Source organism: Larus michahellis, chromosome 4 (assembly GCF_964199755.1).
Source record: "Larus michahellis chromosome 4, bLarMic1.1, whole genome shotgun sequence".
In the NCBI taxonomy this organism is placed as follows: Eukaryota; Metazoa; Chordata; class Aves; order Charadriiformes; family Laridae; genus Larus; species Larus michahellis.
This window is the reverse complement of record NC_133899.1, coordinates 47,343,573-47,356,538: the sequence shown is the minus strand read 5'-3', so window position 1 is coordinate 47,356,538 and position 12,966 is coordinate 47,343,573. Positions and strand designations below refer to the sequence as shown.

Genomic DNA, 12,966 nt, shown 5'->3' with positions numbered 1-12,966 from the left:
CTGAAATTAAATTAATCACCATTCATATAACAACATGGAAAAACCCTAGGTAAATGTGGCACCTAATCTTTTGGATGCTTAGTAAGTATTTGGTGACAAAGCACAACCTCAAATAATTAAAATCCCAGTTTTGTAATCTAAGAATATAAACAGACAACATAAAAATGTAAGTGACAAACCAGTATAAACAATTTATTTTGTAAAAAACTTCTACTACCTTTAGCATAGTTCATTTGGGCTTTTTAAAATCTTTTTCAATTGTTTTCTCTTTGTGACAGGGTTTGTTTCCCTAACCACATTTAGTGCCTGAACCAAGAGGATTCTGCCTTTGTTTAGATTATCAAGGTGCCACTGTATCATAAAAGCATGAAGTTAAAACCAAAAAGTTGTATTTTTGGTTTTTATTGTGCTACAGAGGGTTAAAAGTGCAAGTGCTAGAGCTAGTGAAGAACAGAGCAGCTTGCTTTCTTTCTGAAGCAGTTTGGCATGTACACACTGCACCTGTCCTCTTGTCATCACATTGTTTTCCCATCTGCTTTCAAACAGGGTTAAGATTAAATTCTTAATATTTACAGTTTGGAATCTAATTACCTACTTAATTTTTCTATCCATGAATTTCAAGAAAGGAGATCAGCTGAGATATTAACAGAACTTTGAAATTAAAACTCTCTCTGTGAAGAATCAGACTTGAAATAATTCTTTCAAAACACCACCATGCAACATGTTATTTATATGTCTGAGTTCCCAATTTTTAAGATGTTTTTTTAAATAGTGAAAACAGAATTACTCTGGAAACTTCAAAGGCAACCTCAGCTAGTTAGCATCTTCCCCAGTTCTTACTGTAGTAACAATTAACATGAGCTGCTGTACTGTTTTTCTCCTTTATTACTACTTGCTTTTAAACAGACACAAGAGGGGGAGAAAACAATATCACACAGATAACAAGATCTATTATAGATCACCACCACACAGGATATTAGTGAAATTCATTTTTAAAAAATTGCTTTTGGCAAGAGTCTTAAATCTAAGAGCTCTGAAGAGATTCAACATGAAAAAAGTACACAGAAAAAGTTAAGGTTAGAATCAACCTCAAGTATAAATCAAAGCTCTTACAATCAAAACAGTAACACTTTACAAAAGTTTCAGTTGTTACTGATGGGTGTACCAACACAGCTCAGATGTAGAAAGCCACATTATTTTCTTAACACTTTTAGATTAACCTCTGCACAGACAGAGCATGTAACATTGTGAACTACCGTAAAACTCCAAGAGGCAATTTTGAAGGCTTAAGAAGTTCAGTATTAAAACCAAAACTATAGCAGAAGGATTTTTAGAATGCAGCTACTGGAGTTACTAACATATGTCTTATTATTCCCTGCACTGTGAAGACAGAAAGGACAATCAATTTGCAGCTCCAGTGCTGCCATATTTAGTGACTATTCTGACTAGCAGTCCACAGCAAGGAATTTGGCTCATACCTATTAAGCTGATTTTTCCCTAACAGCAATGGTGTAATCAATTGTAGTTCAAATGAAGGAATTAAAGAACCTGAATGAAGGGCTAGTGCACATTCCTACCAACGTTGCGTTTTCGACTTTGATATATTTAAGAACAAAGAATTTTAAACGGGAAACTTAAGAGTCCATTATCACTGAAACAAACGCATTAGCTTTTACTTCAAAAACAATTACTTCACATATGCACCTGTTCGGATGAAAATAAATATCCAAAGCCATCTTGTTGTACCCATAAGGGAGGATGATATTAAATGCCAGAGGTAGAGGAGATTACCAGCATACCACAACTTACCTTGGGGACAATGGCTAACTAAGATTAAGAAGGAACATCCACACTTGTAGCGGAGTATTCCTGCCATTCCAAAGGTGGGTAAACTCAGGACTACTTATTTCAAATGAGGTTAATGTGTCTACAGCCTTTTGGCCACTTTCTCTACCCTCCTCCTCTTTACTTTGGCACTGATTTTGTCTTCTAGTGGCAAAAACTCACCTCCCATTGGGTGGAGGCTGCTCAATGTGTTCAGGTTCCCAGATGACGCAGCTGCTGTCTGCTGAAGGAGCTGCAAATAAAGCTAGACATTACACCAAAAAACAAAACAAGAGTGAGAGTGAGGGCTGGCTCCGCTTCTGGGAGAAACTGCATCACACCACAGCCAGAGCGCCGTCACAAAGGGAATTCCCACTGCCCATGCACCACATTGTAGCAAAGCATAAAGAAAATTCCCCTTAAACAGTACAGCCAGAGCACCACCATAGTGAAAATCCACATGGCCCATGCATCATGTTGCAGCCAAAGCAACAGCACAGTGCTTTCCTCACTCAACACAATCAAAGTTGAGGGAAGTTTATAGCTAATACACCAAGACAAAACCAGTAGAATCAGTAGTGAGAAAGAACTCCTATTCAAAGCACCTTAGTCAGGACTGCTACCCTTAAGGATAGACCAAGGATAGTCAAGCCAGACTTAACAGCTGACGTTGCCAGCACAGGATAAATGGCAAATGCCATACCAAAATCAAAGAGCCACCGAGAGAGGGAACCCCCTCCACTTTCCTTAAGCACAGCAGACAAATTTCAAGCCCCAGCTCAGAAGCTATTTAGAGGGATTTCCTATTCCTGTCTCCATTAACAAGGTGGTGTTGTAAAAAATTCTAACCTACCAAACCTAAATCAGTGGTAAAAGAGAGAATGCCCCCACTTGAACAGTACACCATACCAAGAATGAGATGAAATTTTCCCTTTCTGTTCCCTAGACTTTATATTGCATGAATACAGTTCTCATAGCTACTCTGGCAACCTGAGCCAGAGCACATCAGTTTATGACAGGTTCACCCTTTAGGGACCCAGCAAAATCAACTACAAACAAACTACCTGCTGTTGCACCATTTTTGCTAGAGAGAGTAGTTTCTCTCTATTTTCTGTGTTTTTTTTTTTCTTTTTTTCCTTTTTTTTTTTTTTTCTGTGCACAGTCAGCTGCCTGGTGCTTCCATACCAATCACTTTTTCTATTTGGACAGCACCAAATACTGTTCTGGGTTTCACTGAAAGGGGATGAGAGAAATAAAGGCTAAAAAAGGAAAAATGGAAGAGGAATACAAGACCTATGTCATCAGATAAACATGAAAAGGGCATTTATATGGGTAAACAGTGAGGCCATAACATAAGAAGAAAATCTTCCCAGCACAAAGTCATTCTACAGAAGACAGGAGAAAAAAAAAAAGTTTCAGTAGTCAGGGCTACAGTGACTGGGGTTGAAATCCTCACTTAAATAACTTAATTTCAGCCTCCTCATCCACAAAATGGGGATTAAGAACCCTGCTCCTATCTATCAACAGCCCTCTAAAAATGAATACATTAAAAACTGCAAGACAGATGCTGTAGCCCCTGAAGAGACGAAAAGAACCCAAATTAGAAACTCACTGCTAAGTATTGGGGTCCAAGTGTGTTGAGACCAGCCAGGTTTCCCCATACTGAGGCAGCACTGATCTGTTGCATTTGTTGCTGGAGTTGCTGAGCAATTCGCTTCTGCTCTTTGTCCTTCTGTGTGTCTGCAAATTTTACCACAATGGGAGAAGAGCAACCCTGCAAAGAGCAATTCAAACAATTACATACTTGCTATCCCCAGCGGTCACAAAAATACTGCATTAAGACCCAGTCACTGGAAGCATTCCCCTCCCCTGACTTGCATACATACATACATATATATATATATATATATATATATATATATACATATATATATATATATATATTCAAACAGCATGTTTCATTAAAGGTACAAAAATCTCATTTGCTTTTGATACTATTTTATATTTCGGTATTTTCTCTGAAGATGAAGTTTCTATCTTGAGCTCTAAAAACAGGAGCAGAACAAACAAACATCCAGGAGTAGTATTTGCGAAGAAACACACATCCTTTTCTCTGCTCTCTAGTTCTCCAGACTCCATAGTGACTGCCTGAAAGACTACATCTTCTCCTGACACCCACTAACTTGGTTTACCTCCATGGTTTGTGCTTGGTGCATTGCTTTGATTGCTGTTTGTGCCATGGCTCTTGTTGTAAAAGTCACAAACGCACAACCTGGGGAAAGAACAAAAAGGAACCGAGTCATTCACTACATCTGCAATTAGTGGGATGAATAAAGAAATGAAAATGCCTATGAGGCAGGGTTGGCGGTGGTGGAGCGGGATCACAGAAAGAGCTGAGTTGCAAAAGACAGCATCCAGCAGAGAACCTTGAACTGTCAGAAAAGCTTCCTGCTTACCTCGGCTCAGGCCATCTGGGCCCCGTAATATCCTGCATTCTTCAATCTGCCCAAAAGGGGAGAACATCACTCGGATATCATTTTCATTGCACTTCTTGGATATCATTCCAATAAACAACTTCCTATCTTCTACTGCTAAGAAATCAAAGGATAAGAGTATTACCAGCAAATATGCACTTACTAGATCTTATTTTGTCAAGTCTTCTCCATCAAATGCAGTTACTTCCCTTGTATTTAGGGTAGGGGCTTGTCAAAACCAGATTCCCAACAATGGAACGTCTTCAGTTTAAGAGTATGCATATGAGATACCTCAATGAACTTAAAGGATGCCTGTTTTATGATGTTTTATGTTTACATTTTGCTGACTGTTCTCCCTTGCAAGCCTGCGAACTGCAAGAACGTAAGGAAAGGAAAAATATACCAGATTCAGCATTTCCTTGTATCTCCTACGTTCAGTTCACGGTGAGTGAGAGAAGACTTGTATGTATTTTATTGGACTATTTTAATTCCCTCTCCTCTGTCTTTTCTACCTTTAGACTACCAACATACCTAACTGTATCTAAACAAGCAAGTGAGCTGCAGAAAGCTTCTTTCTAGCCTCCTTATCATGCCAATCACTTAAATTTAGATCTATTTCCTCATGCTCCTGTCTCAACAGTGCAAGCTATAGCAGTTGCTAAAAGAGAACAGTTTTAGCTCTGTTTCAGATTCATCCATTCTCATCTGTACCAAAAGCATGAAAATAACACCTCAAATCAGAACGATGGACTGTGTGCTACTGTATCTTGCCTCTAAATACTGATGGTACTAGACACATTAGAGTTGAAGAATACCTTTCAGTGTGCAGACTATTTTAAAATAAATGGTCCACAAAGACATTTCTCTTAACTTCTCAGTTAGTGGTTACTAAAGTCAGTTTAAGGACACTTAAGGGAGTGGGGTAAATTCGAATCCAGAGCAGAACTTTATACCTCTCGTTTTACTTATTTAAGGATGATAATCACCTCTGAAATACTTGCTTTTAAAGGATGAAGCAAGTTATGCAGAATACCATTTGGAAATAAAAAACAGTTTGCAAATACAACATTCAGCACGATATAAAATATAATATGATGAAGGCTGTGGCACAATTTGAAGCTTCAAGACAGAAAATCTCCTATTTAGTGCCACGGTGTGGGGAAAACAACTTACTTGCTGAGTCTATGGCGTTGAAGAGGAAAGTTCCAAACTATTCCAGCTGACATAACTTTGACTATTAAATGTTAATATTGTACCCAGTCCACTTCCAAGCTCTTAGAACAGAAAGCTGCTTTCAAATCCTTTTTCAGTCTGTTTTAGTTCAAGAGATTCAAAATCCCTTTTATAAAAGGCAAGTCAAAATATTTTTAACTGATGCTTTCTTATTTGTATTTTCACCTACAACTTTTACTAAAACTCATATAATTATATAATAGCCTCAGAACTGTCACCCTAAAATTCCATTAAATACTTTTTTCCTTTTTGATAATTTTCCCAGGATATCTGTGTGTGCATGTATAATGCAAGATCAATTTCAGTTTAGAGAACCTATTTTGTTCTCCCAACAATACTTCAAAAGCATTACTGCTTTCTAGATATATTTACACATAAACATATTCTGTATACACATGGAGGAATCTGCAGGTGCAATTACTCCTACTATATGTTATCTCATCTTCTGTTTTCAATTATTTCAAGATGTAAGTTTTCTGGAACCAGGATTATATTCTCCATGATGCAACACTAATTTTATAGTAACTATGGCAAATGAAGAAAGTAAAATTCAGCCAAGCCTAGAAAGGCTGAAACTATATAACGATAAACACTTTCTTTGCTTATCTTGGAGCAATATATATAGACACACACAGATTGAGCATGTACATATGTACATATATCAGCTCCACATGGAAATACATGGATAAATGATCATTTACCCAACTGTAGATGCTAAATGTCTTAACCCACCTGAAATATCCAATCTGCAGAAATATTCAGTTTTTTTATCTACTGATCTGTTGTGAATTCTCAATCTCCCTTGTAAACTACAAGAAGTTTTGACTCCCACTGTAGTTGCAACAGGTTTTGCTTCAATTTGGTCAAGGACTCAAAAAACCATTTTGAGATTTCACAGAATCATAGAACAGTTTGAACTGGAAAAGACCTTACAGATCATCTAATTCCCAGCCCCTGCCATAGGGACGGATACCTTCCACCAGACCAGATTGCTCAAAGCCCCACCCAACCTTGAAGGTGGTGAAGTGGCCTTGAACACTTCTGGTAAGGGGGCATCCACAACCTCTCTGGGCATCATGTTCCAGTAAAGAATTTCTTCCTAACATCTAATCTAAATTTACCCTCCTTCAGTTTAAAACCGTTACCCATTTTTCTACCACTACACTCCCTGACAGAGAATCCCTCCCCACCTTTCCTGCAGGCCCCCTTTAAGTACTGGAAGGCCGCAACAAGGTCTCCCTAGTGCCTTTGCTTCTACAGGCTAAACAACCCCAATTCTCTGAGCCTGTCCTCATAGGGGAGGTGCTCCAGCACCCAATCATCTTCATGGCCCTCCTCTGGACCTGCTCAAGCAGGTCATAGAATCATAGGGTTGGAAGGGACCCCTGGAGATCATCCAGTCCAACCCCCCTGCCAGAGCAGGGTCATCTTAGAGCAGGTTGCACAGGAACACGTCCATTATTTCTTGTCCTGTTGCTGGGCACCACTGAAAAGAGCCTGGCCCCATCCTCCTGACACCCACCCTTTAAGTATTTAAAAGTGTTGATAAGGTCCCCCCTCAGCCGTCTTTTTTCCAGACTGAAGAGACCCAAATCCCTCAGCCTTTCTTCATAAGAGAGGCATTCCAGTCTCCTAATCGTCTTGGTAGCCCTTTGCTGCACCCTCTCCAGCAGTTCCCTGTCCTTCTTGAACCGGGGAGCCCAGAACTGGACACAGTACTCCAGGTGCGGCCTCACCAAGGCAGAGTAGAGGGGGAAGATGACCTCCCTCAACCTGCTGGACATGCTCTTCTGGATGCATCCCAGGATGCCATTGGCCTTCTTGGCCACAAGGGCACATTGCTGGCTTATGGTCATCCTGTTGTCCACCAGGACTCCCAGGTCTCTTTCCACAGAGCTGCTCTCCAGCAGGTCAGCCCCCAACCTGTACTGGTGCATGGGGTTATTCCTCCCCAGGTGCAGCACCCTACACTTGCCCTTGTTGAATTTCATAAGGTTCCTCTCTGCCCAAATCTCCAACCTGTCCAGGTCTCTCTGTATGGTGGCACAGCCTTCCGCTGTGTCAGCCACCCCCCACCCCAGCTTTGTGTCATCAGCAAACTTGCTGAGGGTGCACTCTGTCCTCTCATCCAGGTCATTGATGAATATATTGAAGAGGACTGGACCCAGTACTGACCCCTGGGGAACACCACTAGTCACTGACCTCCAAGGGCCATGTCTGTCTTATGCTGGGGGCCCCAGAGCTGAACATAGCACTCCAGGTGAGTATGAGAGCGGAGCAGAATGGCAGAATCACCTCCCTTGACCTGTTAGCCCTTCTTTTGATGCAGCCCAGGATACAACTAGCTTTCTGGGCTGCATGCACAGATTGACAGCTTATATTCAGTTTCCATCCACCAGTACTCTGAAGTCCTTCTCTGCAGGGCTGCTCTCAATCCCTTCATCACGCAGCCTGTATCCATGTTCACGATTGCCCTGACTCATGTACCAGACCTTGCACTTGGCCTTGTTGAACTTCACGAGGTTCACATGGGCCCGCCTCTCTAGCCTGTCAAGGTCCCTTTAGATGGCATCCCTTCCCTCCAGGGTATCAACCACAGCACTCAGCCTGGCACCATCTGCAAACTTGCTGAGGGTGCACTCGATCCCACTGTCCACGTCCCCAACAAAGATTTAAATCACCTTAGTACAAAGAAGAACTCACTGGATGTTTCCCTAATTGACAACATGCTTCTACCACAAGCAGCAGCAGTGGGAGATACTGAGTCATGGAATTTTAGAGACATCACTTACACTACCTACTATATTGTAAACACACCTTTTTTTTAATTTTTCTTAAAAAAAAAAAAATCAGGTCTCCAATTCAAGCAGACCTCATCACAAGCTGTTCAACAAAAGGAAAATCCTCAAGCTTCCCTATTAGCACAAATGATGCCACCAAACTCAGACTCTAATAAAGCTTACCATTACTCTTTTCACTGTCAGCTGGTTTCATCTGGATAGGATGGTGCATCTGAAATGTAAAAAGATTATTTAATCCTAGATGCATTCACTGCATACTGTATGAAATACATCCCATAAAAATTGTGGAAGAAAGAAATGGTAGCCTAAATTACCTCTACAGAAGCGCATATGTAACAATACATACATTTCTAGAAGAAAGAAAAACTTTCCCAATGATATGCCATTATTCATCCTCACAGAGCGTTACAGGAGCCATGCCCACCCACTTCACTACCATATTATTCTCTCAAATGTTCCAAAATTCCCTTAAGATCTGTTATACAAATATCTCATTACATTGCTCTTTTGAATAGTTCTTTTAAAACATTATTTGAGGGCAAGATAACGTATGTTTATACATCAGTGGTGCTAGAGCTCAGAATAACACTATGGAGTTGCAAAGAAAGCATAGTTCTACTCTTACCCCTGGGAGGATCTTCATGTTGTGAAGAGCATTCTGTGCTTCTAGTGCAGCTTTACGGGTATAAAATGTAACAAAACAGCACCCTGCAATTGGAACAAAAATGCTAGCCAAGAAAGAACACTATGCATCTTGACATGCTGTACAGAAATTGCAAGTCCCAATTCTATCCATCCAATGCAAAACATATGACAAGTAGAACAGGTTAGACAGTGAAATAGGTAGGTCCTGCTGATTGTGACTGTTTAAAAGACTATTTCTTAGTGCAATAAAAAAGGATATATTCAGCACTGACCCCAACATCACCAATACACCTTTAAAACAAACATTTAGATACATCTGCCAAATAATTGTTGGCTACTTCCATTATCAAACTCAACAATTCTTTGCTAGTACCAAAAACTTACATAGTTCCACAGGAAATAAGATAATGCATGTAACTGGACTGCAAATCCAGGTACAGCAATTGGTTAGGATTTGATGTACACAAATGACTAAGACCTCAATTTTATATTTTATCTGAAACAGTGACAATTCCAGCAATATTTTGATCATATCATAGCATCACAATGATGCTCTGAAGCAACACAATATACTTTGCAATTATAATCCATATTCTTCAAGCATCTCCATCACTTCTAAGCTCTAAAAAAAAATAATTATTATTTTCCTCAGTTCAGCTAGTAACTGCATCACAGTCCAAGCATAATTAGACACATTCACTTAAAGACTATAAAGACTGGGCTTGCATGCATACTGGTCACACAGAGCTCCAACACACAGGGATGTCTGAATAAGCAAACAGCTGAGATAACTATGTGAAATCAGCCGAGAACCCAGGTCTCACATGAGAAGTACAGAAGTTCTCACCTTTGCTTTGAGGAGGGTTTTGGCTCCTGTCCCTCAAAACATTGATTTCATACACAGCACCATACTGTTCAAAAAGTTCTCTTAGATCCTTCTCACACCAGCTCCGTGGGACTTGACCCACAAACATCTTGATAGCATCTAGATCAGGTTGGTCTGGGTGATCCAGTGTGCCATTCATTTTCTTTGACCTATGAAAAACAAGAAGTAATTTCTGGTTTGTCTGTTTCCACAGATTATAGATACTATTGCAGCCAGAAGACACATGCTTACAGTGAGATTAAAAAAAAGTTTCTACACATATATAAATGTATACAATTAAAATATATATAAAGAGAGACTCTTGAACATTTCTAATTCTGCATACCAGAGAATATTCAGAAACATCATTCACGTTCATTGGCAAGCTGTGTACTTGGAAATCAAATGCTCTACACAGCTGTTTAAAACTTCTCTTAACGTTTATTTCTATAACGTAGTCAACATCTGGGATTCAGGACACAAATCTATTGAGATGACGGAAAAATATCACTAGCTCAACCATGTAAAATTTTACAGAAAAAGAAACCAGAACAGGAAGGAACCTAAACACAGTCTACCCACAGACTACTGAAGTTATCAGTGACCACTGAAAATGAGAGGATAACATTTTTTTGTTTTGCTTTTAAATGTGACTATCTGGGAACTGTTTCCCAGGGTGAAGATACAGTCATGGCCTGGTATACCAAAGGACCTATCTCTGGAAGACTGACTGTAACGACATCCTATTGTAGCTATAGTCATTAGTAGGTTAAAATTGCTGACCAACCCCTGCATAATCTAGAAAGGACATGGGGAGTGGAATAGTAAGTATACAATGATTCCCCCCACCCCCAGACTCTTTGTTGAAGAATACAGGTGGCCTTCTCCCAGAGTACGTGGCTCTTTAATCTCTGTTTTTTGTTCCTTTAAACATAGTTTTTGAATGGCTTATTAACTGCACATTACAGTAAACACTGTTCCTCTGACTGTCCATCTGCAATCATATTCCCGCATGAATAGAATTTAAAAATAATAACAAAAATTCCAAACCAGGTAATGTTTAGTTAATTTTTCCCCTCAATACACTGCTGTTCAGAGCCTAAGGAAAAACTGAAGCCAGGGAAAGCTCACGATTTTATAGCTGTATGAACAGACCTCAGAAACAACAAAGCTTCTTACTAGAAGGGAAAGGAATCATTACAAATCCTTTCACTCCTCTCTACCTTTCCACTCAGAAAGGGTCAGCACTGCTCCAAACAGCCAAAGCAAATACCTTTTACAAAGAGGTAAACTACCTCTTTTCATTCAGTGTTTTTTCACTCCAATTGAGAGCAACTGGAAATCATTTACCCTCTTCCAATAATAAATTTGAGCCCTGCCTTCTATGCCATGGCTAGCTTAAAAAGCATAGCATGGCTCCTGTTAACTGGCCAACTCTTAACATGACCTCAACAGTATTCACGGAATCTTTCATTCTTAACTAAAAGGTTTAGTGTGGAGTCATTAGTAGGGCCGAACAGAAACTGTTCTCCCAACAATTGATTTAAATGCCTGATTTTATAATATCAGCACCTGTGGCATACTTTAAACAGTACTGCCAAATAGCTTTATTCCTCCTTAGCCCTCATCCACAAAACTATCAGATCATTTTCCCTATCCAGAATCCAACATCAATTGTCTAGGCCCACTAGGATTTCTTCAAGAAAACAAACTGCAGGCTCTCCTATCTCTTTCCTCCCCCTGTCAAGGGCAGTGCATCAGACAGCAGAGGCTTCAGAGACAGCAATTCCAACTATCACTTTAGTTATAAACTTAGACATGAAGACAAAATACTTACACAGGGCTAGCATTCAAGGAGCAATGGTCCACCATCATCTCTGGGAGAAAATCCAACTTGAACGCAGCCATCACCTCAGTCTGTGACAATCTACTAACACTAAATCAGTGTATTGCCTAAGCCCCAAACAACGCCACTTCCAAAAGTCCTGCAGATCTTAACACTCAGCCACACAAAAAACACTCAAACCACAGAAACAGAAGCTCAGGGAGACCAGCAATAGACACCACAGAAACAGGCCGGACTGGGAAAGGGACATGGAATCCCAGATTAAAAAGGGGATGTGACCATGTGAAGGGAGGCTCAGCTTGATACACAATGAAAATGCTGATGCACTGGGCTTGTTTTGTGCAATTTTCCCTGGCGAAGCAGTACTGAGTGCACTGTCAGATAAACAGGGTGTCAGATCCATGAAGATAGCAATGGGTAACAGAGCAGAAAGAATACAAACTCCAGTCTTTCCATCCCCAACTAACTCCTTGCCTCCCAAAATGGCAGTCCGAGAACCACTGAGGTTCAGACAGACACTTCCCATACCACCAATATTAAGGTGTGAAGTCAAGAGGTTCCTTCACCATAAACATTTTAAATGGCTGATCTCACTCTTTTCACCTTTTGCACTACTTTTGACACTCTCCTAACTTCTAGGGAGAAAAATGCCGGCTAAAATGTTTCCCTGAACCTGCCAAAAAACCAAAGTTAAAAAGATTTGATTACTGAAAAATTCCTTAACTACCACAGAACATCAAAACATACTCCTTTTATAGGAGCAAAACATAACATAGTTCCAGAAACAATACTTTGCCCATCATGCATCTATAAATCCAGAGATATACAGAGCCTACAGATGATAAAGAATAGGAAAAACACAGTGATTTGATGAAAACTGTTTTATAATCTTTGAAAACACAGATCAGAATGCCTCAGCTGCTTCATCATTGGAACAGGAATAATATGTTGCTCGAGGAACTGAGAGGTGTATTTATATGTGAGGTACGCTTATATGTATTTATACACACAATACAGACCTCCAATACACAAACTAATGGTGAGATAAACTGGATAATACTGGATGCATTGGGAGATGCAAAAATATTTGATTGCAGAGAGTGAGTGCTGCAGACGCAGCTGGGTGTGTCCAAGCACTCCAGGAGGGATGATTAATTCAAGTTGAACATGAATCCAGATAAGCCTTACATATATGGTTGATACAACCACAAAATAAACTCTTAGAGCATCATGGAATGCATGCTGTGGCAATTCCTTCTTGTCTGTCAATGACTGCGA

At 40.0% G+C, this 12,966-nt stretch overlaps 1 protein-coding gene across 23 annotated transcripts in view; it reads right to left on the bottom strand.

Moving 5' to 3' along the window:
- CELF1 (CUGBP Elav-like family member 1) overlaps positions 1-12,966 on the bottom strand; it is a 70,968-nt gene that overhangs the window by 27,352 nt on the left and 30,650 nt on the right. For 8 of the 23 annotated variants that reach the window (XM_074584370.1, XM_074584359.1, XM_074584363.1 and 5 more), the window contains 7 exons: positions 9,825-10,012; positions 8,958-9,040; positions 8,495-8,543; positions 4,281-4,415; positions 4,017-4,096; positions 3,437-3,598; positions 2,008-2,089 (listed from right to left, as the gene is read on the bottom strand). In XM_074584370.1, coding sequence (XP_074440471.1) covers positions 2,008-2,089; positions 3,437-3,598; positions 4,017-4,096; positions 4,281-4,415; positions 8,495-8,543; positions 8,958-9,040; positions 9,825-10,002 — 769 coding nt within the window. In that variant the 5' untranslated portion in view covers positions 10,003-10,012. Of the gene's footprint in view, positions 1-2,007; positions 2,090-3,436; positions 3,599-4,016; positions 4,097-4,280; positions 4,416-8,494; positions 8,544-8,957; positions 9,041-9,824; positions 10,013-11,679; positions 11,770-12,966 lie in introns of all 23 variants that reach the window. The other 15 variants (XR_012586678.1, XM_074584349.1, XM_074584346.1 and 12 more) reach the window with 7 other exon arrangements.